We start from the raw sequence: 23,637 nt of genomic DNA, 5'->3' as shown, positions 1-23,637 counted from the left end.
GTGTTATTTTTGCTTCACAGCTGAATGCCCTAGAGGAACCTACCACAATCACAACAGTAATATGTGCACTTCTTGCCCGATAGGCAGTTACAATGAAATTACCGGACAAACTGATTGTGTTTACTGTCCGCCTAATCATTCGACGCGCAAAACAAACAGCAAAAACTTCTCGGAGTGTAAACCACAATGCCCTCCGGGAACGGTGGCCAAACTGAAAGTAACGAAAAAAGACAAAAGTCAAAAATACCATAAAAGTCTTATGCCGTTCTGCCGTAAATGCGAGCCCGGCGAATACCAGGGACTATTCAACCGAATTAGTTGTGACCAATGTCCGCCCGATCATATTTCTCCACGCGGGTCAACTTCCATAACAGATTGCGTACCAAAGCGCTCCCAACCCTGCGCAGCGAAGCCTCCCGTATGCGGTTCACATGGCCAATGCATTCCTGAGCCCGTGAATGACTATCTATATAGCTGCACTTGCAACGAAGGCTTCGTAGGATCGCATTGTGAGAAGCAACTAGACATTTGCGCTTCTGCACCATGTTATAATGCTGGAACCTGTATACCGCTGAATGCAACTTCGTTCCGATGTGTTTGTTCACTGTCATTCGACGGTGAATTCTGCGAAAGATTCGTTGATCCTTGTTGGACGGGATTTTGCCAAAATGGTGGAAGTTGTATCGAAAGCAAAGGACGTTCGATATGTGAATGTCCTGCTCCGTTCGAAGGAGATCGGTGTGAAACTGTTAAAAATTACTGTTCACCGAATCCCTGTGAGCATGGCGGGACTTGTCACAGTGATGTCGAGGGTTTTAGCTGTTCCTGCTCACCAGGCCGAATGGGTAAACGATGTCATTTGAAACCTTGTGATTACATGCCATGCCCGTCAAATTCTATATGCGTAGATATTGGTCAGATCGACACTGACAAGTATAGCTATCAGTGTGTTTGCCCAAAAGGTTTGAGAGGTCATAACTGTACGGAAGTAGACAATCCTTGTGAGAAGTATCCTTGCAAAAATAATGGAGTTTGCACACCAGTCAAGCTTCGAGACCCGAACCTAGCAATTGGTCAACATGTAAACCTAGACGGCGATGAACTGTACACAAAAGTAACCTGCGATTGTCCACCGTATTTCTACGGTTCTCGCTGTGAGGTTTTTACAACTCCCGATTTTGTAATCTCCTTTGAGAATTCTGGCATCACTAACTATGCTAAGCTCGAGGGGCCCAACCGAAATTTATCGGAAATTTCACTATGCACATGGATTCAAACCAAGGATGACTTCAACTATGGCGCGGTCATCTCTTACGCTACATCCAGAACGGACAACGAGTTCACTTTTACCGACTACAGTGGATTCGTGCTCTATATAGCTGGGCAGTATGTGGTTACAAACGTCTACATTAACGACGGTATGTGGCACTTTATATGCCTGGCGTGGACAAACCAAAGGGGACTGTACGAAATTTTCCTTGATGGTGAGCTTCATACGACTGGATATGGCCTCAGCAGTGGAAAATATATTGAAGGTAATGGTTTATTTGTGATTGGACAAGAGCAGGATTTACTAGGTGGTGGTTTCAGTGATTCTGAAGCGTTTCTTGGTAAGCTAGCCTATTTGGACGTGTGGAGCAGGGCTCTCAATGGATATGAGGTTAAAGAATTGTATTATAGCTGTGAACCATACCAGGGAGATTTGATAAAGTGGACCGATTTAAAATTTAAACTAGTCGGGAATGTTCGCTTGCAGAAATCCGAGTTTTGTCGGGTTTGTGAAAAGAATTTAACGCTTCAGAATGGGTATATTGAATATTACGGAAATCGTGCTTATCTGCGTTGCGACGAGGGCTACAAACTGCATGGATCACCCGAAGTTAACTGTCTGCGTACATCTCGGTGGAGTGAGACTAGCAGTTTTTGCAAATGTATGTTTATTAAAAACGATAATCCAATTGAAGAAAAAAATTTAAAGATATTTTTTTCAGTGATACGCTGTGGCTCATTAGGTTCCATACTCAATGGACGCGTGATTTTGTCGAAGACCAGTTACAACGGTATTGCACGATTTGTTTGTGACGATGGATTCTACATTGCGGGAGCTGAGTCAGCACGCTGTACTCTAAATAGCACTTGGTCGGCACCTCTTCCGGAGTGTATTAGTGCGGTGAAATGCCCATCACTGGAAACCTCCGAGAAAATAATCGTAATATACGCTTCCGAACGAGGGGTTCTCAGGCAAAGTTTCACTAGTTATGCCGTTGGAACGTTAGCGGAAGTAAAATGTGCCGATAGTTTTTATTTGGATGGAGAAAATTTACTAACATGTTTAGATACTGGCAATTGGGACTTAGCAATTCCTCGTTGTATAGCACGTGGGCCCGAGGAAACAACGACAGAACTCGTTTCGAGACTACCAAATGAAAAATCCAAAACACCAAATATTATAAAAATCAATCGACGCACGGATGTTCGTTTTTGGAAACAACTGAAAGATTATTTATTTTACGGTTGCAAACCGGTGGATTCGAAAAAAATATCCCATTTCTGTCTGCGAACTGATTCCTTCCCCGAGTTAGACGATCTAACTACATTTGAATTGCCCGTTTCGTCCAGCGAGTATCAAAACATGGATCACAAATTACTCGAGAAATTGGAGAAAACTACTAAACCTGAGGGGACCTTGAGAGTCAACAATTTTTTGAACTTTATTCTTTACGGTACAACGGAGTCATCACAGAATATATCGCGCATGTCGCGGGATACTGAAAACGCCTATAGATTTATAATTTGTTTATTCATCGATATTATCATGATGGACCGAGAAGTTTCCTTAGATCAGGAGATTGTCGTTGACATCAACACTCGAGAAAACACGAATGAAAAAATTAAAAGTCTTTTGAAAAACGTTGTTCAACCCATTTATGAAATCCACGTACGCGAGCAAGAAGAAGGCCGACAGCGTGAAGCCGAAAATCAGAGAAATGCGCTCAAAAAAATTCTTGCTTTAGTGGAGGTTGAACCTGTACAAATCCAAAAATGTAAGCTGAACTCAATTCCGGATCCCCCTATCGATAGTAAAATTATTGTGATTGAAAGCAAAACCGTTGAATTGCGCGCGTCCGATATAAAGATGGAAACACTTCGCAAGCGTGACGAACTGTTAGGTACTGGCGATCGGATACGATACGGTTGCAATCTAGGATTTACCATGAAAGGCTCAGGATACGTTGAATGCACACCGGAAGGCCAGTGGAGCTATTTTGATAGCTTCTGTGAGGGAGTTCTTTGTCAACAGCCCTCAGTACCAACGGGAATGAAAATCGCTGCAAGTTCTGTCGATTCACAGTATTACTATGATGACGAAATCGAATATCATTGCCAGAACGGTTACACAATGCAGGGACACCCGATTATCAAATGTTCCGTAGATGGAATGTGGTCCCCCATCATGGCAAGATGCACAAGTAACTGATGTTGCATCTTAATGGTAACAGCTTTCATTGATGTTTTTTTCTTGTAGAAATATCATGCGGAAAACCAAAAATATCTAGCACATCGAAGATTATTTCTGGAATTTCTTATCAGTTTGGCGAGACACTGAGAATACTTTGTGAAGGCAAACAATTGATTGAAATTACCTGCCTATCCACTGGTAAATGGAATGCTTTTAGTAATTGTTGAGCCAAAGTTGAAATAGACCAAATACTCTCATTTAGAATGTTTTTCTCAGTTTTAAGTAGCATAGAACGGCTTAGACTTGACATACAGTAACGTCATTCACAGCAATAAATAGTAATACTCAAGGTGAGGTAGTAGTTTTCTTTTTCGTAAATCCGAATATGCTAGGAAACGCTTTGATGATCCTGGAATGCTCACGGTTGAACAGGCCTCCATCCGTATCACAATAACAGGGTTATTCGAATATGTTTTTGACTCTACACTAATAACGCATACAGTAAAATGGTCTTACAGTGGACCTTAATATCAGGAAACATACATTCTAATAGGAATAATCAGTTCTTACCGGATCAGTCGATGGAAAGTTTTGCGTTTCTGGCACATGTGATGAAATCAATATTGTATGCCGATACTGAAGCTGGTTGGCACTCTGCGAGCTAACCGGAATGTCTACTGCCGAAGGAAGCAGTTCAGTTGGTAGCAACTCACTACCCACCGATCCCGTTCGTCGTTTTTGTTCCTCCTTTTCGCGTCTACGAACTCGCATCGGTTCACGTCTGTTCTCGTTGTGGACAGTCTTCATGTGCATTTTCCAGCATGGTTTCATGGCAAACGATCGTCCGCATATTTCGCAAACGTATGGCCGCTCGCCTGAATGTTTCTGCTCGTGAGCTTTTAGATAACTTCTGTTGAAAAAAAAACAGCTAAAATGAATGATGTGAAAAAAGCTAACTTAAATCAACTTACTTAGAAGTAAATTTTTTCCCACAGTGTTGGCATTCAACTTTCATGTCGGAGTTGTGCATCATCACATGCCGCTTAAATGTACCAGCCCCTTTAATGGACCTATTGCAAATACTGCACTCATAACGAAGAATTTTGTCTGAGTGAACCACCATCTTATGCTCTTTGATTCCCCGCAAACCGTAGAAAGCAAGCGTACAACCCGACTCATCACAAGAGTATGGGCGGCGGCCCAAATGCTTGTTTACGTGTCCCTCGATTTCACGCTTATGAACTAATTTGCCACATGTTTCACATGTTACGTGATGTTTCTTGCCAGAGTTATCAGACTTTACATAATATTTCCACGTGCGTTTTTCTGTTGCATTTTTTCCTTCGGATCCCTTCTCATTATCATCTCTTTTCTGGTGACGTTTAACATGGGCATCCAGGTTGTACTTAAGAGCAAACCTTTTCCCGCAAATGTCACACTCATGGGGTGTAATACCTGTTGAACAGAAATAAAGTGTTTTTCTATAACATTCTTTTTCCAATATTATAAACTTACCCGTATGAGTAACCATATGTGTCTGCAATTGGGCTTTTCTGCGAAATTTGCTTCCGCACACTTCGCAAGTAAACTGTGGTCCTTCGGTGTGAGTTTTAACATGTCGTCGGAACCATTCGACCCCCTTTATGTTTCTACCACATATTTCGCAAACGTGGTACGTGATTTGATGTCGCTTGCTGTGAGTGCGCAGATCATTCTGCGAAAAATAGGACCGACCACAACCGTCATAGTTACATTTGTACGGGCGAACACCAAGATGCTGGTTTCGATGGGATTCCTTGACAAAGTGAGCCACAGTTTCGCCACAAATGTCACATACGCTGGGGTCCGATTTTCTAACCTTTTTACGGCGTGGTCCCCGTTTACCGGGAATTTTCGGCTCTCGTTCGTCATCTGACGGAGTTGACACTTCTTGATTGATGTTTCTTTTACTTGCTCGTCTTTGAGTTGAATTTTTCTATAATAAAAATAGGATTATGTTAGCTTAAATTTTCGAAATGTTATTCAGAAATAGCAGCACTTACGTTGCTTTTTTCCGGTTCTTCAGTGAGACGAGTACATTTATCATGTGGTGACTCAGAAGATTTTTGTGTTTGCCTCTTCTGCAATAAATAAAATCATTCAAAAAAATTACTGAATTCTAGTTTCTTGTATATGTTATATACTTTGCAATTGGCAGTATCACGTATCGTTGAAGATGCAGATTCGGAACTATTCGACCCAGAATCACTATTTGCATTGTTATCGTCTCCAAAAAATTCATCACCACTAGCTGATGCTTCTTCCAGTTCAGGATGAAAATCTGCATTAGCAACATTCGCATCTGGGGGTTCATCCTTTATCAAAGATTCGCAAAAAACCATTTCCGTTTTGAGCCTTTCATTAGGCACATTTTCCACCTGTGTTTCCTCCACCCTTTCTTTGATCATCTTAGTGTGAGCTATTCCCTCCACTAATATTTGAGATTGATGGGCCGGTCTTTCAAGCTCATCATTTACCGTTCTTGGAACAATAATTGTACCACTGAATGTTTTGTCCACCTCTGAGCGGTGCGTTAAAATAATTTTTTCTGTTACTTTTACGGCATCCTGCTCTCGTGCGTTCCAAAACGAATCATACAGCAAAAAGTCTTTTCGTTCGTGATGCAGCTGATTGGTTTGCTTACAGACCGCTTGGAAACTCTGAATTATATCAACGAGTGTCTCGCAAACGGTACATATTCTAGCGTGCTTCTCGCTCCGGTTGATCTGCAACTTTAAATATAAATCACGGACTTTCAAAAAAGGACGAGTAATCACAAACCTTCACTCCTAATGCACTCATAACTCGTTTCGATATGTCTTGATTTTTAGTGAAAACCTCTATGAGTTGTTTGTTTTCACCAGCATGGAAGCACAGTCTGCAACGAGGGCGTTTAGTTTCATCCGGGTAAACTGAAACCGATCCCATTGCAATTGATTTACAATAGAAACCAACCCAAACAGTATAAGGGAGTTATAAATTTCACTGTAGAATAATTACGATGCTTTTATTTACAAACATAGCATGGTGGTGTTTTGATTTTGACATAGGGGAAAACGGGGAAAACAGATAGGATGAAAAAGAGATGTGTCAATAATGATTGCATCGGTATTTATCGTATTTATATGTTATTCTTTCGTGTTGTAGTTTAGGTTAAATCAGGAGAAATTTAGCTGATTTTTTTTTTTTTTTTTTTTGAAAAGCCAAATTACAATTTTAGTTTATTGTATGATGACTAATTGGCATGTTCCAATTTGTCTGAAATTTAAACAAGTCTGTTATGATAACTACTGACCTACTTGAAATGTATAATAGAGGCATAAGCCTTTATTTTCGGGTAAGATTAATATAAGGTGTAAAATGTAAAATATATTGTGATACTAGAATTAATCGTGTTAAGTGTGATCAAAACGAATAAATGTTCGAGGCATTTTTTTATTAACCTTTTGGTAGAAAAGCGAAAAACAAAAAAAAAACTCCTTCGTTAACGTTTGCCAATTTAATGAGAAACGTTAAATTCTTTAGTTGACATGCAAGCCTGCGCAAACTCAACATACGTACAAGTCATGCGCGTTACCATTCAATTGATATCAATCTATATCAACCGGTCTTCAGCTGTCGGAACGACTGAACTAGATTTGCTACTCGTATAAACACAATATGACTACAACTACGAACTTAGAATGTAATTTTACACTATCAGTCCGTGATATTCCAAATGAGGTATGTTATAAATATGTTATAAACACTCTAGTTCATAACGCAGTTTTCAATATGTTGTAACTTTTAGATTTTCGAAAAAGTTATTTCTTATCTGAATGTCGAGGACCGCAAAATAGCCTCACTAGTCTGTCGCCAATGGTCACTGTTTGCTTTCTCGCGAAAAGCTCTCGCGGACGTACTGTTGGAAATAAATTGTGCTCAGCATAGTGCCAAAGATTACTGGGTAGTTCTGGAGAAGAGCTCTCGTAATTATCGAAATTTAGTGCTCAATTTTGCCGACGATGACGATGGATGTTTGTTGGAAATTTTGGGTAAATTTCAACATAGCTTGAAGCGAGTCAGTATTGAGCAAGATCAGGATGCGAGATTGCTGCACACTGAAATATCTTCTGATTATTTTGTCCAAATGATGGAGAGATTTAGAAATCTCAAGAATTTTGAAGTCAAAACAGTTTTTGAGATATTAGACAATGAAGAGAAACGTCTGCCAACATTACCATTTCTGGAAACAATTTGTTTTTACACTCATGGATTAGAGAAGGAATGGTTTAATTGGTTTACTATTGCTCCGAACATAAAATGTATCGGAGTACCACTGGAAGATGGTAAAAGTGGATTTCCAAAAATTATCAACGATTGCCGTCAACAAATTTTACACCTATCAATCGATGCAAGATTCGTCGAACGCGATCAACTGGAATTTTGTAACGAGAAATTTCCTCGGTTGCAAAAGCTGCGGCTCCTCTACCCTATCAGTTTACCCGCTTCCATCGAAACTATCAGAAATTTTATCGGAAACTGTAGTCTTCTAACTGAAATTAGTCTCTTCAGTAATGTAATTCATTCCGATACACTTGAAACCATAGCAAACCATTGCAGTCAGCTTCAAATTGTGAACTTTGATGCCAACGAAATATCACCAACGGCCTTTGCCATAATATCCAAACTACCCAAATTGTGTCAGTTGATACTACACAAGATGACAGTCGATTCGGCAATGATCACTGCAGCCGGTTGTTTTTCCATGCTGCACCAATTTACCTGCTTGTCGATACGAATCAACGTTCCAGATGCATTTTTCGAGCAACTTCGAAAGAAAATGCCAAAATTAGTCACTCTGGAGCTTCTGGACCGTTTTCGCTTTGGTATCAATAATTTCAACCAAACAGGAGTTGTACAGGCAATATGCAACAACATACATAGTCTAGAACGATTGGCACTCGTAGATTGGGTATACTTGGTCAGGTTTTTATTTAGTGCTTGTTTTACCCGTGAATTATTGTAGGCCATACTTGATACGTCAATCTTCGGCTCACTTCACAAACTTAACCTTATTACTGATTTACGTTTAAAGTGCATTGGACTAAACGCAGATAAAACAATTCCTCCATGCCCCACATTAAAGCGATTGATATTGGATATCGATTCAGTATGAATGTTGAGTTTGCTTGTGTATACAATTCATAAGATTTTTTTATTTTTGCAGCTCAAACCAACCGACACTATTCCTCCTATTAGTCGTCCACCGATAGCTGATGTAATTTGCAAAAGTTTTCCGAATATCACAACCTTAGAACTACGCAAGACATTTCTCGACAGGACTAAAATTTCAGAACAGGAAGTTAAATCTCTGCGTTCGCTAATGCCCCGATGTACTGTTTACCGGAAAACTCGGCTAAAAATGGCTGACAAAGATTATACTGCACTTCTTTAATCGGGGGAGTTCTTCAAGACGTATCGTTCAAATTATGATTTCAAACAACATGTGCTTGTGGAATATTCTCAACTAAAGTTCATAATTATCTTCATACCGCTCCTTAAACCCTAGTAACCGTTCTAAGCTGTCTTTATAATTTTCCGATTCCAAACCATTTTCCCCGAAGCGTGGTATTCTGGCCAACTTAATACGACTGACCTCGCGATGTAGGCTGTCAAGTGTATCTGCCAACTCACCTGTAGATTGAATTTGTGCTAGGATTGGTGCCGAAGCGACTTCTACAAAGAAAACATTACTTAAAATCTATCAACAGTAAGATTAAACAGTTACAGGTATACTTTGCTTAACACCTGGATCGAATTCGTTTAGGAAACCATCGAAACAAATTCTTGAATCGAATATTTCCACAGGAAACGGTACTTTCAAATCCATTGGGGCATTACAACTTATTACATGCGATAAGCTGGCGTGTAACTGACAATGATAATAAAACTGCAACATCTCACTAACGGAGTTACATCGATACGCGGCCATTCGTTGCTGTTTTTGTGCAAATTTCGCCGTTGGTGGCCTCTTTAGACGATTTTTCGGTATACCGCGGATGCATACTGATTGTACCACGTATTTAGTACCAATCGTGCAATTCGGGGTAAGCGGAACAGAGAAGGCTTCATCGTTCCGATCCAGAAAATCTATAAAGTCCTCAGAGTTACGCATACTCACAGGTAAAGCTAAAGCGGCTGCAGCCATTTTCCTTCCATAGGGAGTTAGCTCACTGCACAGACTGGACAGGTGGCTCAAAGTGGTTGGATTCTTTAAGCGGTATCTAAGGGAGGCAGTTTCCAAGTAAGTAGCTAATATTGCCGATGTTTGATAAAGATTGTTTTCGTCATAAGAAATGTGTGGAAACACACGGGGTTTATCCAGATCTCTCCAACATCGACCCATGGTTGAAAGTGGTACAAATAGTGAGCAGGACTCCACTAACGCTGAAAATGCTAAGGCTGAATTGATTACTCTAATCGACATGTTGGTTGTTTCATCGGCATTCTTGAAATTAGGTAACGCTGGAGGAATCACAGGAAACACCAAACTTGTTTTGTTGTACTCATCCTGTAGATGTTCGAGGGTTTTAATTGCCAATCCAGCAAATCCATCGACGCAATCGAACAACACTTGGAAACCTTGACAACTATCGCATTCTTCAATGTATTGTCGAACTTTATCTCCAAATTCATCTTCGAGATTCGTTTGGCCCCATAGTTGCAATCCATTAATAATAGTATCGAATTGGTTTTCTTCCTTAGAATGAACATATTCATTCACAATGTTGATGCTTCTGGGATGGAATCTAGAATAGCTATAATCGATCCAATCACTTACGGTGTCTTTGAAATTGTAATCTTTTTCATGATCATCCTCACACTCACTCGACTCTATGTCTAACTGTAAATCCTTTTGATATTCGCATTTTTCCGCCAGTTTATGACTGATTACTTCCACTCTATCAGGATCCCATGCAACTTCACTTAGAATTTGCTCAGACTGTGCCTTTTGATGTTCTCCGTACAGCTCTCCTTCTTCAGGCATAAATTTTAACGTGCCCTTCAAATCCAGCAACAGCATTCTGGGCGTAAACGTTGTCAGCCCACTGGTCGTCTGACCCTCGCGGTATAATATATCATGGTCAATTTCTGTCGGCTCTGCAGTAGGGTCATAGCGAAAGGAAGCCTCCTGTATATTCCACCAGTGCGTTCCTACATAATTAGCATAGTTTCCCAGTTGCAGGGTTAAAATTTCTCGCGACATTACTAATGTTGTTTATGAACGAATGAATCAGAGCAATTGTAATCAAAATTTTGTTCCAGAATAAAACATATTACTCGAAACGATCACGACTTTTTTTAGCTACCGGTCCGGCAATCGGATTATTTCGTAGTTTCAAAAAAAAAAAATCATGCACTCATGAATGATTTGACAGTCGAAATACACCTGCACAAATGTTGCTTGAGATTTGTTTTCCTTTTTAACAATCAATGTACTCTTAATCAGTTTACCTAAAATGCAAGTTACATTGACATTACCAAGTGAATAAAACCGCAGCCAGACGTCCAAGCTGAGTTCCACATTTGTGTAAAGTTTCTAGTATTTATTAGCAATACGCAACCAAATAGCGCTACCAGTGACATAAACCTCGTATCCTGCGAAAAAAAATGTAGCAAAAAGGTCACCATACGGCGCTAGTGTACAAGTGATTTATGAAGCCCTGTTTTGAGTTCCAAGCGATGTGGAATATGTTCATTATTTCACGCGTATGAAAAATGGAACCTGAAAAAATGTCACTTCGCTTGGAACTGTAAACAAGTTCGATCCAGCGAAAACGAAGATTGTGGATATCATCTTTTTCACTCGGGCTTACATTTTTCCCGCATGCGCACACCAGTGAAAAAAGAAGCGCGTTTATATTCTGTCGGTTTCGGCCAATTTTCACCTCGCCCGAAGTGTAAACTCATGAATTTCGCTTCGCATAAACTGTAAACAACGGGCTGGTGAAATACCTGTGTGTTCCACAATTGGGATTTCACGACAGATTTCGCTAGCAAAAATTTACGCTCTTTGCTTGTCAAATTTTTCACTTCGCTTTAAACTGTAAACTATGCTTAACGCATTTTATTTTGAAAATATACACGGAATTTTCGCTCAACGTTGTTCTTGTTAGAGCAAGCGCACCGGTGAGTTGCCATTTGAGTTGCTATTTTCACAACGCTGGCCTTTGCTATTTTGGATAGCAACCGATGTTCGCACCGGTCGTTGCTATTGGGGATTACCAATTCATCTATTTTTTTTTTTCACGCCGGCAGTTGCTAATTTCTAAAGACCGTCATTAGCTAGCATTAACAAAATGTTTGTGTGTGTCTTATTTCCCAAAAATTCTGCGCATCTAGTAATAACCAATTTATCTGTCCGTCAATTGTTTCCGGAATGATCTGCGTTCTTTCTGCTTCATAAAATATCCCCTTTATTTCAAGCAACTCTGTTTTAACTTTGTTTCCGTTCTCCCAAATTATCGATAGCGCAATTCTGTTGCAGGTTTCTTCGTTTGTGCGTGCATGGATTTTTTTATCCTTCACACTTAATTTATCTCGGCAAACTTCCCAACAGCTGATTGAGTTCGGCGAAGTTTTGAACGAATGTCAGCAATATATTTCGACGAACATTCAGCAAATATATCAATTTACCGTAAACCAGTAAGTATTGACGTTTCGTTTGCCGAAGTTCTCGAAAATTCTGCCGAAAACTTGTAGAACATTTCGCTGAATTTATCAGCTGTTGAGTTCTCGGCAATAAAATCTAAGTGTGTTGTATGTTTAATTATAGTAATTGCGTTACCCGCATAAACAAATACCATACACGAATTGTTTCCCGCATAGTATCCTAACCATTTATAAAAAAGTCACATAACCATTTATAATTGTTATAATTGTTATAATTTATTAAAATCCATCTGACAGAGTGTGTGTATTAATGAAAAACTTAATACTAATGTCAATAAACTATCACAAAAGGTTACCTAACGCGAATTCTATTTTTAAAAGCTGTGCCAGTTATATTAAAATCGAACGCATCTGCTACTGTGTTAAAGCTGGCCGACATAAAGCGTATTGGGTCGAATTGACCATATTGTGCGTTGCGTTGAGGCAGGTTCAACAAGGATCTTGGTCTGAGCGATCGTTCAGGGGCATATATATCCAGGTGGCCGAGGATTTCCGGGGCGTCGATTTCATTTGAAAGAACTTTACCAATGAATACAGCTTGCGCCTCGAATCGTCTCTGCTCAAGAGTTTGCATTCCTAAAAGCCGACAGGGATCAGTGTAGGCTGGCAGATTTGAGGAATTGCGCCAAGGGAGGAATCTCAGCGCATATCGTACAAATTTACGTTGTACGGATTCAATTCTGGCAATCCAGGAGTTGTGGAATGGACACCATACAACGGAGCAGAATTCTAAGATAGACCGCACTAGAGAGAAATACAGCGATCTGAGACAAAACGGATCACGAAACTCGTTGGCTATCTTAAACATGAATCCGAGTTGTCGATTAGCTTTAGCGATGATCTCGTTGTAGTGCAGTTTGAAAGATAGCGCAGTATCCAAAATAACTCCTAGATCTCGAATTTGTGTCACTCTAGATAGAGGCTGACCGGTCATAGTATAATCAAATAAGAAGGAGATGACACTACATTTCTGAACGCTTACAGAAAGAAGGTTTCTAGAGCACCATAGGCTGAAAATATTCACCACTTGCTGGAGCTCAACGCAGTCCGCATAATTTCTCACGACTTTAAAGAGTTTTACATCATCGGCGTACAATTTACGGCAACCTTCCGGAAGTAACAAAGAAATGTCATTGATGAATATCATGAAGAGTAGCGGTCCTAGGTTGCTACCCTGCGGGACTCCAGAGACATTCGTGAACTGTGCAGAAAACTCACTTCCTATCTTCACACAGAGTGTTCGATTCATCAAGTAGGAACCAAGCGATTGCACGAGAATAGACGAAACTCCAAGTTTTCCAAGTTTAGCCAAAAGTATCCTGTGGTCTACTCGATCGAACGCCGCTTTCAGATCGGTGTATACTGTATCTATTTGAGCACCGTTACTCATATTTCTCAAGCAAGTTGAAGAGAATTCGGCTAAATTAGTCGTAATAGAGCGTTTCGGGTAAAAACCATGTTGGTCCGACGTGATGTAATGTTTGCAGCTGTCGAATAGAGCGTCGTTTATGATTATTTCCATTACCTTAGAGCATGCGCAGAGAGATGTGATGCCTCTGTAGTTTTTCACGTCACGTCTATCACCTTTCTTATACACGGGAAACATAATGGAGGATTTCCAACTGGAGGGAAACACGCGTTGTCGAAGAGATAAATTGAACAGCAGGCATAGCGGATGAATAAGGACAGAGGCACATCGTTTCAGAACGCATGACGGAATTCCATCAGGGCCAACAGCGAAGGATGATTTCAGTTTATCAATGGCAGTAGTAATGTGACGGCTTGTTATTTCAAGCAGATTGAAATCAATAACATCTCTAGAAAGGTAACTTAAAGCAGTATCAACCTGGGCGTCGGAAGCAGTATGCTCATGAAAATTGTGCTGAAAGCTACGGGCAAATAGAGTACATTTCTCAAGCAATGTGCTGCCGTGACAATCACCAAGAAACATATCTACTGGTAAACCATCTTCTTTACGCTTAGAATTCACGAACGACCAAAATAATCGTGGATTCCGTCTGAGGTTACCCTGCATCCTGGAGGTGTACCGTTTGTAAAGGAAGCGGTTATATTTTCTGCATAACTTGCTGATTTCATTGAATCGATGCTTCGAAATTGGACAACGCGCTTTACAATAATGTCGCAACGCCGTGGAACGCTGTTTCTTGAGATGCCGAAGACGAGGATTAGACCAAGCGGGTTTTCTTAGAGGTCTTCGCGGAGGAACAATACGGTAGATTGCTGAGTTGATAGCACAGTTAAAGTACTCAACAGCATCATTTATAGGTGGGGAGGATTCCAAGAATTGCCAATCGATGCGAGAGAAAGCAATACTTAACGACTCAAAATCAGCTCTACAAAAATCAAGACATGGAACGTCACCAATGTCCTCAAATTGTACGGGTGCAGTTACATCTATCGTTATATCTAATGCAGGGTGATTTGTATCAAGCGGCAGTAAGGACTCACTCGCGTCAGTGAGTTCACATTAAGTGGCATCATTCACTAGCACCAGATCTAGTAAACGATCGTAGTCGTTAGTAGCGTGGTTCACTTGGGTCAGGTTGTTCAAACTAAACCCGTCTAGCAAAGCGGAACAGGCAACAGATATCCGTGAATGAATCAGATTAATTGAAGGAATGCCATCGCTCCCACGTTTCCAAATTACGCCCGGCTGATTGTAGTCTCCAAATAGAAACGATAGATCATTTTGGTCTAAGCGAGAGGTAACGGAGCTGATAGAGTTGATATGGTTTTCGACAGCGGTCATATCGGATCTACGATCGGGAGGAAGATAGACTACTCCCAAACTAATGCTGCGAGTTGGCATTGAGATTCTAATCCAGAGTTGCTCAATGGTGTCACTTATTGGAGCCGGGTCAACACAGCTATTAAGGCGTTTAGATACAGCTATCAGTACACCACCACCACGCGACTTGCAGCTGTTATGACGATTACGGTCGCAGCGATAGACAGTGAATAAACTGCCAAAAAGTTGTGCGGAGTCAATACGATCGTCGAGCCAGGTCTCGGTTAATACAATAATGTCGTGGTCACATTCAGTAGCCGTCAAGAAAAAGTCGTCAATTTTGGTACGAAGTCCACGAACATTTTGGTAGTGAATCCGAAGTCCAGAGGAATGGTTATCAGCCGCAAGGCTACGTTCTGCGAACACTGGCGGCGGGACGTCAAGTTGCCGAAGACTGAAAGAGCAGTACGGATCAGCGGAGGGAACTGAAGTTACGAAGTTGTACTTGCCGTGAGTAGCGTTTTGGAAGTCTCGTTCCCCGCTACCGCCCGTGGGACCGGGATGACTGATGAACGCAGGCAGGAAAGGCTCGACTACGGCGGGGGGGTCGGAGACTTCCATAGTACGTGAGCTAGTGCATCCCAGTGTTCCGCTAGTAGGTAGTGCAATGTCGGGTGAAAAGTCGGCAGGTGGTAAACTGGAACACGGAAGCTGATCAGGTATGGAAGAGTTGCTAAGAATCGTATACTTGCCTGAGGATAAAAGTTGGGAGGCCCCTTCCTCAAACTCGAGCGCAGCGCCAGAACGACTCTGATGGCGGGAAGCATAATTTCGTCGAAGTATAAACTGCGGGACTGGATCGAGCGGGTTGGGGTCTCCCATGGTGCGACAGGCAATGCGTTCTGGCGAATCCTGGATTAACAAATTCCGGATAAGGGTGTTGAAGGCAGGTGAGACCCCGGAACGGGCAGCACCATGATGGAAGGTGTATTCAAGCGAGGTATCCAAGCGTTTTTTGAATCGTCCTCAAATTCACGAAACGAAATTCCATTCGGCCAGGTATCGGAGCGAAGCGCGATTTCTTTGAAGGTTGGATCCATCCCAATTTTGTATGAGATAAAGCTCATTTTGCTCATATCAGCCCCTTTTTTCACCAGTGGTACTACTTTTACAGGACCATGACATTTCAAACTGTCTTTAACCAATTTTTCGATTGATTCCGGTTTGACACTGGGGTGAATACGTGAGAGATATAACCAAAACTGCTCAGCTGGCTCCGGAACGGTCAGGATCTCGGTCGAAACATTGCCATCACTTACCGCTCTGGTACCTCCAATGAGTGGTTTAATGATAGGTGAACCTTCGTCACGACGCCGTTTCTGAGGTGGTGGACGACTGTAGTCACCGGGTCCGATGTTTGCAGGGAGAGATGCGATTCGTTTCGACAATTGAACAATCTGCTGACCCTGCTTGGCTAATTCGTTTTTGAGTTCAGCTTGTGCGATTACCTGACGCTCTGTTATTGAATTAATCGCACTACCAAACGAAGAGATTGCAGATTTGAATTGCGCACATTTCATCAGTTTAGCGCACTCATTGCACATCCAGAACAAATTTGGGGTTGCATGGACGATGTTCAAAAATGCCTTGTTCAATTTCGTGCTAGTGCATTTTAAATGAATCATTCTGTCGCAAAAAGCCATGCATGAGATGGATTCTTCATCACCTTTTACCGGTTTAGCACAATGATCACAAGCGGTAGACATACTAAAACAATTTGCGAATAAAGAACCAAACAAGAACAACCGATAGAGTCGCTCTAAGAAGTAGAGTAGGATTCTGCAGCGCGCCTTTCAAAATCAAAGCTTAGACCCTTTCGAGAGTTGTAACGAGAGTCGGACAATTATGCTGGTGCAACTTATTTTACAACGCAAAAAATCACTGTAGACTAGTAAAACACAGTAAATTTCACTATCTTCAGATTGCAGGCACTCAGATACTACACTTTAGCACGACAAAAGCCGAAAAATAACAACCGGTGATATGGTAAAATAATCAAAATAACGGAGCTAAATCACGGCGATGTAAGCAAACTAAACTGCGTTGCGTTTCAAATTTACATACCATATCAGCTTCATTTTTGACCATCTAGTTTATAGTAAACTGAGAAATAACCATTTGGTGAACTAGGCGTTAGGTATGGTTACCATTCAAAAACAGCGATTTTCCCGAACAAATTTTTTTCCATATGATACACGATATGGTTAACTAATAATCCAAAATTTTGTACTAAAACTATTCTTCAAATAGTATAAATATGTTATTTTGCAGTAGTTTCCAGTTGTTCAGGTATCATTTCATGAATAGTATATTATTATTGATTTATATTCTGATAATCGTTCTTGGAATAGTCGTGATATTGTTTTGAATATTATAAAGATTGTTAGTGGCGATTTCTTTATTTTTTGCAAAAACATGATGGTTTTGTTTTTAAAAATAGGGTAAAATGACCAATAGTGGACCCCCTAGTAGCACCAACGAATGTTTTATGTTATTTCTTCATATTAACAATAATGTAATGTAAATTATATCGACTGTTTATCATCTTCCTCTCAATTCAATGACCTCTGTATGGAAATTAGATCGTTTTCTGCATTAATTTTAGTTGTGAAAACGATATTCAAATGTACTGCGGTTGTCCTATAATGGACCCCTTTTTCCTATAGTGAACCCCTGTCCACTAAACGTTTATTGGACCCGGGTCCATTAAAGGAAAAAGCAACTTTTATACTGAGCGATTCAAAGAGAATGTTAATTTACGAGTACTAGCATAGTACCTACTTGAAAGCACATGCGGTTTCCTTTTGTTTCGTCAATGTACTACATACTGCATTGCAGTGTAACAGCAAAGTGACGTAAGCACCATTACGACTAAGTTTCATTTCTAAACAGTTTCATGTTCAGGGCTTCGCTACACCTATTGGTGCTAAGAAAAATGACTTCTAAAAGATATCTATAAATAATAGATGTTGACTCCATCCACCACTCATCAATTTGCTTGAACATCAGCTTTTTTAGATGCATAATAAGCTAAAAACAACATTGGGATATTTATTTTTATCATTTTTATCATTGTATGTCACGGAGTATTTAAGCAGTGCCTGCAGTACATGTAGCTTGATTCTTATTAGTATCAATTTTCTGTAATCCATGCTTTAAGCGTTCCAGCCGCTCAGTAGTCTTCCTGATCATTTCAATTTTTTTCTCTCTTGCTCGTTTTGTTCGTTGTTCATGTTTTTTCTCAGACTTACGAATTTTCTCTCTCTTTGAATTTTCCTTGTCCTCTTCTTTCTTCCGATGAAGCTCTAGGAGCTTTCGTGAAGTCAGAACTGGTGGGCTTTTTGCTTTGTTAAACTTCTTGTTCTTCTTCTTAGGCGTATCGGGTTCATTCAAGTAGCTTTTAATGGTCGTTTCAGGGTCACTGCAGTTGGATATCGACAATGGGTCGTTCTCTAGGGTATCTATTTCCTTTCGAGAGGTTTCCGGATCATCACAAGAAACAACCTCCAACATATCATCAAGCGATGTAAAATTTCCCAAATCAACAGATACATGACTTCGTGATTCTTTCGAATCGTTTAGGTTGACATCTTGCGAAGTGTGGCTTTCTACATCGGGAGAAGAATGCTCGATTGCACTGTAATGAATAGTATTACTGTAACAGATAGTTACTCAATGAGAATGAGATAATTAAAACAATACTCACTCTTCGCAATGTCCAATCAAGATGTCTTCTTCAGAGAATGAATCATTAGAAAGAATCTGATCACAGTCGCCGTTAGCTTTTTCGTTAATCTGTCCAAGGTTTTCACGTTTCTCATTAAGTTCAATTGAGTAGCACTCAATATGTTCAGAAAAATCTTGGATCGCACTATAACATACGTAATTAAAATTTGGATTTATAAAAAATGTCACTTAAAGAATAACATACTTGTTTGAAAGTGAATCGTCATACAGCTGTTCACAGCGGAGATCTTCTTCATCATGACTCTGACCACGTTTGCTGGATTTGTCGTGAAGCACTCGTTGATCGAGGGGTTGAAGGACTGCTTTATACAGTTGACACACTATTATCTCTGATTCTCCAGTGAAAAAATCCAAATCAAGCTCACGGTATAGAGCAGCTTGCGCTGAACTAATCTGCTGAATGATTCCTTCGAGAAAATTTTGGGAAACAGCAATAGTTGCCTCAGACTCACGAGGACCTGTCGGTTCTGGATTTGCTTTGCCTGCTATACATTTTGAGTAGTCGACAGCGTTTTCGTCAAACGGAAATAGCCCACATACTCTGAATCCATTCCTGACAGTTTCTGAATTGAAAGAAACATCGATTGTTCGTTGCAAAATTCCCCCAAATTCGTCCAATCGTATAACCCTGCCTAAATTTGGAATAATTTGAACAACATAAGTTAAGTGATATACTCAATATAAAAAGTATTACCGGGTTCACAGCCTGCCAAATCCGTACTTGCTTGGTCCATGCAGCCTTTAAGGAACGAAAAATAGCAACGTCAGCCGGTTGAATAATATGAGTGCTATTCGCGTAAAGGCATACGAGTATGATTCCAAGTTGAATACACTTTTCAGCTGTTTCATATGCGGTATGGCTCTTATGCCCGTCAATAAAATAGATAACAGGGAGTTGTATTTTTTTTCTCACCAAAAAAGGGTGAAATACACTACTTATGTAGGCCATAAAAGTCCAAGGATCCATCCACTTTCTGATTTTCCGACTCCCCAGTCAGCGGGAAAACTACGCGTGATGTTCATCGGAATTCGCTGATATGGTAGGATAACGCAAGGAGGAACAGCTATTCCTGCGGCGCCACACGAGTTCAAAACAGTTATGTTCTTCTTTGATCCGGTATCGATAAGATAAGCATTTTTTTCCTTTTTCGCTATAAGAACAGCCTTAGTCTCTGGATCAAGGCAAAACCCGATCTCATCACCGTTAAAAACACGCCGTGCATCTTCCAGAATTCCACAGTACCCATCTTCTATCAGCAATTCACGAACTGACTGGAACCATTTTCTTATATTTGATTCAGTTACAGTGGCAGCAGCTTTTGTTACCTTTTCAGGCTTTCGCACCGAAATTTCCGGATGACGTTTCATAAATCCAACGCACCATTTGTATCCTGAAACATTTGAGTAATTAAAGTATTGATAGTATTAAACAAATAAAACCATCTTTCTTATCGGCATTCATTTGGATGTTTCCGTTACGAGGATTTTCTGCTAAGAATTTCCGAACTGTCAAAACTAAGCGCTCTTTGGTGATGGGGAAGCCCTTTCGTGCCATATGCAGAATCCACTGAACTAGTGTCGATTCTTCTTGAGCCGTTAGTGCTGTTGGTGGTCCTTTTCGTGCTTTCCCGGACCATCTGACACTCTGCCGGAACTTGATTGTAGAGCGAGGAATGTTGAACCTTTTACATGCCGTCTTAATTGGAACACGGTTTTGAATCGCTTGGAGGCACTGGGTAATGTCCAATTCGGTGTACTCCTTGGATGTTGACGCTTTTCCCATTTTCATACGTTTTCCGTGCCGAAACTTTCAAACGAACAACAAACACTATCGATGCGCGCACAAAACATAACTCTTTCGTTTACCTTTTCAGTGATCGAAAACTAGGGGTGTCCAAAATAGAAAAAAGTGTTGTTTCATTTACTTATGTTGGACACACCTATTATTTGAGGTAAATTCAGTATTTCTTCTGTGTTAGCATTTTATTTTTGAAAGTTCATTAATGTTTTATTATCTAATACAAAAAAAGTACCCAGACAAGTTAAAAAGTAAGAATAAAATTTTAAATAAATTGAGAGCGCTGGTTAAAGACCTACTCTTGTATCGTATATCAAATTGAGGCGCGTAGTATCGTATATCAAATTGAGGCGCGTAGTATTTTTACTAGCTATACATATTAAAACGCATATTATTGTGATACCAGAAATTTGCTGTAGAGATAGTAAGCATGTCAAATGGAGTTCGTTTGTTATTTTCTGGATTTTGAATGAATAATCGATAAAACATGTCGAAAGGGTCCACTATAGGAAAGGGGTCCACTAAAGGTTAATATACCCTAGTTTGACAAAAACCTGCGACTACAGCGTTTGCTGGAAGATATCGTTTTTCGATGGAGCTTCAACCGTTGAAGGTGTGGTGAACAAATATCACTATCCTATTTGGGGATACTGAATATAATATTGTAGCTCAATAGTTTAAGTCATTCAATTTAGTACAGTAATAACTGATAAAAGATATTATCACGAACAGTTACCATACTTCATTAAGTACAGTTAAAGTCCTTACCGCTTCAGCAATGGTTTTTCATTATGCGGGTAGACCGTGGAACGTTTCGCAACGTTGCCTTCAATAACTATTATACTCAAAATTGGCGAACTGTCATTAATTGTATTTTGTACTTTGTGCTGTCTCGATTTCTACAATTTGCTATTAATATTTGCAAATTTGCAGCCAAACAAAATTTAAATGTAGAACGCGGAAATTGTTCTCGAAATTGTTGTTGTTTTGGAAAGATTCGGGATGGCTCTCAGCCTGGAAAACGGTAAAATATTGACCGCTATGCTGATGAACTTTGCCATCCAGCGTTTTAACAATGTTTTTTTTTTTCGGAAACACCGGTCTATACCGATGACCAGTTCCGACGCCGCTTTCGAATTCGTCTTACGTTGTTTTCGAAGATTACAACACAGCATTACAACTGCTGTAGATGCGAAAAATGGTTTTTTATTCAACAACCGGACGGAACGGGAAACTGAGACTAACATGCCTTCAAAAGAGTCAGCAGCAATAGTCGGTAATACTCCCGAGCAATTAGCTCAAACCTTCCAGGTTCATTGGAATAATGACATGGTTGACCAATCTTGGGAGGACTTGAGCTTTATGCTTCGGGTAGATCAGAGTGCCAAGCAAAATGGTCATCTCGAATTTCAAAAAAAAACTATTAATGTTTACCCGCCCGAAAAAACACCCTGTGTAAAGTTTCAGCTCAAACGAAATTAAAATAGACTAGTTCACGCCAATACTTGCGTCCTACGACGTGTTTAACCAAGGCAAAGCGTTTCGTCTTCCGGGGCCGACCAATTATGTTCGAAACACTCACTATTTTCATAATATTGTTACGAACATTTACTATCGAGCACAACAAAACTAACAACAGTTTGACATTATTCATCAAATAGCAACGATGCGGCACGTTGCTATCGCGTTGCCAAATTTAGTAACTCGCTACTACCCGAGGTGGGGATTGCTATTTCCCAAACCAACATAGCAACGCCCGGTGCGGTTGCCGCGTTATGGTGGGAGTTGCCAAACTAGCTTTAGAAACTTCAATTTAGCCACTGGTGGGCTTGCTCTTAGGACGTCTTTCTGTGGTAAAAACTCAGACAAACAGAGGTTCCACGAAATTTTTGAAATTGCGTGGATCAAAATAACGGTGAATTAAAATGAGTTTCAGTTATGCGAAGTATTCCCGTCGCAGCGGTAGTGGCGTTGAGGTGCTTTTTTCTTCGAACTCACTTGACAGTTGTCGTGCGCCGTGCTACCAGAACAGTAGAAAGGCTGAAAGTTTATCGGAATATGTCCAGTAGGTGTCGCACAAGTTGGTCGGAATCACAATTTTCTTCGAATTTTGTATGGAGTGGTACGTCTGTTTGTCTTTGGTAAAACCTTACAATCATGCCAGTATCCGGCTTTGCCCGAGCGGTGATGGCGAACAGATTTGATATATCAGTGAGGTCGTCTAAGTACAAGTTCAATCGAAATAACCGGTTGACAACCTCCATTACATCCGAAATACTTCGTGGCAAGGGTGAACCTAACAAATTGTAAACAAATAGAAAATTTAACGAAAAAGTTTAAAGGAAGTTACTATCTACTATCTAGCTTTCCAGTCATCTGCTCATCAAAACCGAAAATTTATTTTTCTATTTTCTATTTAATATAAAATCTTTTTCTAGGATTAGAAAGGATGTCGTTTTTGTCTAATCCTCGACATCTTTTCTAATCCTTGAAAAAGACTTTATATTAAATCGATTTTTCGATTTTTAAATGAAGAATAGAAAAATTGTTCGAAAGGTGCTAAATGGTATTTCGCCTATACATGGGTAAACTGTCATTTAACACATTTCTAGCAGTTTTTTTATTTTTATATTAAAAATTGGGTTGTTTGGCTATACCAGTTTTTATATCATCTGAAAGAGCTGCATTTGCAAAATGTGATTTTCAAATATTTTATATCGTTGTCCGTTGGTTTTTAAATCACGAATTAAAACTGCTTGAAATCGCTTCAATGCCAGTTCGCAACTGTTATTCAAGCGATTTTGAGCGATTTTTATATTCTTTATTCAAAAATCGATGGACAATGATATAAAATTTTTAAAAGATACGTTTTGCTCCGAAAATTACACTCGTCGTCAACCCTCCAAAGCAAAAGAAATGCTTTTATCCAGTTTTTTACGCGCCTCAATGGCGGTCACTAAAATGCGTTTTTGTAATATGCGGACCTCTCTGCTTACTTCAGTTTTGGAATTCCTGAAGAATTATATTATATATTATATTTTTCTTTGGTAAAATACATGAAGACTTCAA

The 23,637-nt window shown here is 40.1% G+C and overlaps 5 protein-coding genes across 10 annotated transcripts in view; 2 read left to right on the top strand and 3 right to left on the bottom strand.

Annotated features, from left to right (window-relative positions):
- LOC129717679 (sushi, von Willebrand factor type A, EGF and pentraxin domain-containing protein 1-like) overlaps nucleotides 1-3,814 on the top strand; it is a 40,825-nt gene extending 37,011 nt beyond the window's left edge. For all 5 annotated transcript variants that reach the window (XM_055667762.1, XM_055667765.1, XM_055667766.1 and 2 more), the window contains exons 7-9: nucleotides 21-1,931; nucleotides 1,992-3,470; nucleotides 3,527-3,814. In XM_055667762.1, coding sequence (XP_055523737.1) covers nucleotides 21-1,931; nucleotides 1,992-3,470; nucleotides 3,527-3,687 — 3,551 coding nt within the window. In that variant the 3' untranslated portion in view covers nucleotides 3,688-3,814. The remainder of the gene's footprint in view (nucleotides 1-20; nucleotides 1,932-1,991; nucleotides 3,471-3,526) is intronic.
- A 143-nt stretch (nucleotides 3,815-3,957) lies between these two features.
- On the bottom strand, nucleotides 3,958-6,529 carry LOC129729554 (zinc finger protein 41-like). Its single transcript, XM_055688206.1, has 6 exons — nucleotides 6,281-6,529; nucleotides 5,644-6,225; nucleotides 5,503-5,580; nucleotides 4,976-5,435; nucleotides 4,432-4,915; nucleotides 3,958-4,370 (listed from the first exon to the last, which is right to left on the bottom strand). The coding sequence occupies exons 1-6, from the start codon at nucleotides 6,425-6,427 to the stop codon at nucleotides 4,007-4,009; spliced, it is 2,115 nt and encodes a 704-aa protein (XP_055544181.1). The 5' UTR covers nucleotides 6,428-6,529; the 3' UTR covers nucleotides 3,958-4,006.
- A 177-nt stretch (nucleotides 6,530-6,706) lies between these two features.
- LOC129717942 (uncharacterized) lies at nucleotides 6,707-9,490 on the top strand. 2 transcript variants are annotated; one of them, XM_055668241.1, is made up of 5 exons: nucleotides 6,707-6,836; nucleotides 7,025-7,222; nucleotides 7,290-8,453; nucleotides 8,508-8,651; nucleotides 8,709-9,490. In XM_055668241.1, exons 2-5 carry the CDS (start codon nucleotides 7,160-7,162, stop codon nucleotides 8,934-8,936), a joined length of 1,599 nt encoding a protein of 532 aa, XP_055524216.1. In that variant the 5' UTR covers nucleotides 6,707-6,836; nucleotides 7,025-7,159; the 3' UTR covers nucleotides 8,937-9,490. The 2 variants fall into 2 exon arrangements, with proteins under 2 accessions (XP_055524216.1, XP_055524215.1); XM_055668240.1 differs by lacking the exon at nucleotides 6,707-6,836 and having other exon boundaries at nucleotides 6,913-7,222.
- On the bottom strand, nucleotides 8,989-10,936 carry LOC129717941 (protein misato). The gene is made up of 2 exons (XM_055668239.1): nucleotides 9,278-10,936; nucleotides 8,989-9,217 (listed from the first exon to the last, which is right to left on the bottom strand). Exons 1-2 carry the CDS (start codon nucleotides 10,746-10,748, stop codon nucleotides 9,009-9,011), a joined length of 1,680 nt encoding a protein of 559 aa, XP_055524214.1. The 5' UTR covers nucleotides 10,749-10,936; the 3' UTR covers nucleotides 8,989-9,008.
- A 6,625-nt stretch (nucleotides 10,937-17,561) lies between these two features.
- Nucleotides 17,562-20,622, bottom strand: LOC129734033 (uncharacterized). The gene is made up of 4 exons (XM_055695736.1): nucleotides 19,465-20,622; nucleotides 18,955-19,402; nucleotides 18,730-18,894; nucleotides 17,562-18,660 (listed from the first exon to the last, which is right to left on the bottom strand). Exons 1-4 carry the CDS (start codon nucleotides 19,502-19,504, stop codon nucleotides 18,114-18,116), a joined length of 1,200 nt encoding a protein of 399 aa, XP_055551711.1. The 5' UTR covers nucleotides 19,505-20,622; the 3' UTR covers nucleotides 17,562-18,113.
- Between the last annotated feature and the right edge of the window lie 3,015 nt (nucleotides 20,623-23,637).

Source organism: Wyeomyia smithii, chromosome 1 (assembly GCF_029784165.1).
Source record: "Wyeomyia smithii strain HCP4-BCI-WySm-NY-G18 chromosome 1, ASM2978416v1, whole genome shotgun sequence".
Lineage (NCBI taxonomy): Eukaryota > Metazoa > Arthropoda > Insecta > Diptera > Culicidae > Wyeomyia > Wyeomyia smithii.
This window is presented reverse-complemented; position numbering and strand designations above follow the sequence as displayed.

What these genes read in the sequence shown, in the direction of transcription:
- LOC129729554 (XM_055688206.1), bottom strand. Translation starts at nt 6,427, where the DNA reads ATGGGATCGGTTTCAGTTTACCCGGATGAAACTAAACGCCCTCGTTGC. An exon ending in GTGATACTGCCAATTGCAAA is followed by an intron (nt 5,581 to 5,643) that starts GTATATAACATA and finishes TATTTATTGCAG; the next exon opens with AAGAGGCAAACACAAAAATC. An exon ending in AAGAACCGGAAAAAAGCAAC is followed by an intron (nt 5,436 to 5,502) that starts GTAAGTGCTGCT and finishes TTTTTATTATAG; the next exon opens with AAAAATTCAACTCAAAGACG.
- LOC129717942 (XM_055668241.1), top strand. Translation starts at nt 7,160, where the DNA reads ATGACTACAACTACGAACTTAGAATGTAATTTTACACTATCAGTCCGT. An exon ending in GATTGGCACTCGTAGATTGG is followed by an intron (nt 8,454 to 8,507) that starts GTATACTTGGTC and finishes GAATTATTGTAG; the next exon opens with GCCATACTTGATACGTCAAT. An exon ending in TGATATTGGATATCGATTCA is followed by an intron (nt 8,652 to 8,708) that starts GTATGAATGTTG and finishes TTATTTTTGCAG; the next exon opens with CTCAAACCAACCGACACTAT.
- LOC129717941 (XM_055668239.1), bottom strand. Translation starts at nt 10,748, where the DNA reads ATGTCGCGAGAAATTTTAACCCTGCAACTGGGAAACTATGCTAATTAT. An exon ending in CGATCCAGGTGTTAAGCAAA is followed by an intron (nt 9,218 to 9,277) that starts GTATACCTGTAA and finishes TTTTCTTTGTAG; the next exon opens with AAGTCGCTTCGGCACCAATC.
- LOC129734033 (XM_055695736.1), bottom strand. Translation starts at nt 19,504, where the DNA reads ATGGACCAAGCAAGTACGGATTTGGCAGGCTGTGAACCCG. An exon ending in TTTGGCAGGCTGTGAACCCG is followed by an intron (nt 19,403 to 19,464) that starts GTAATACTTTTT and finishes TTCCAAATTTAG; the next exon opens with GCAGGGTTATACGATTGGAC. An exon ending in GACGATTCACTTTCAAACAA is followed by an intron (nt 18,895 to 18,954) that starts GTATGTTATTCT and finishes CGTATGTTATAG; the next exon opens with TGCGATCCAAGATTTTTCTG.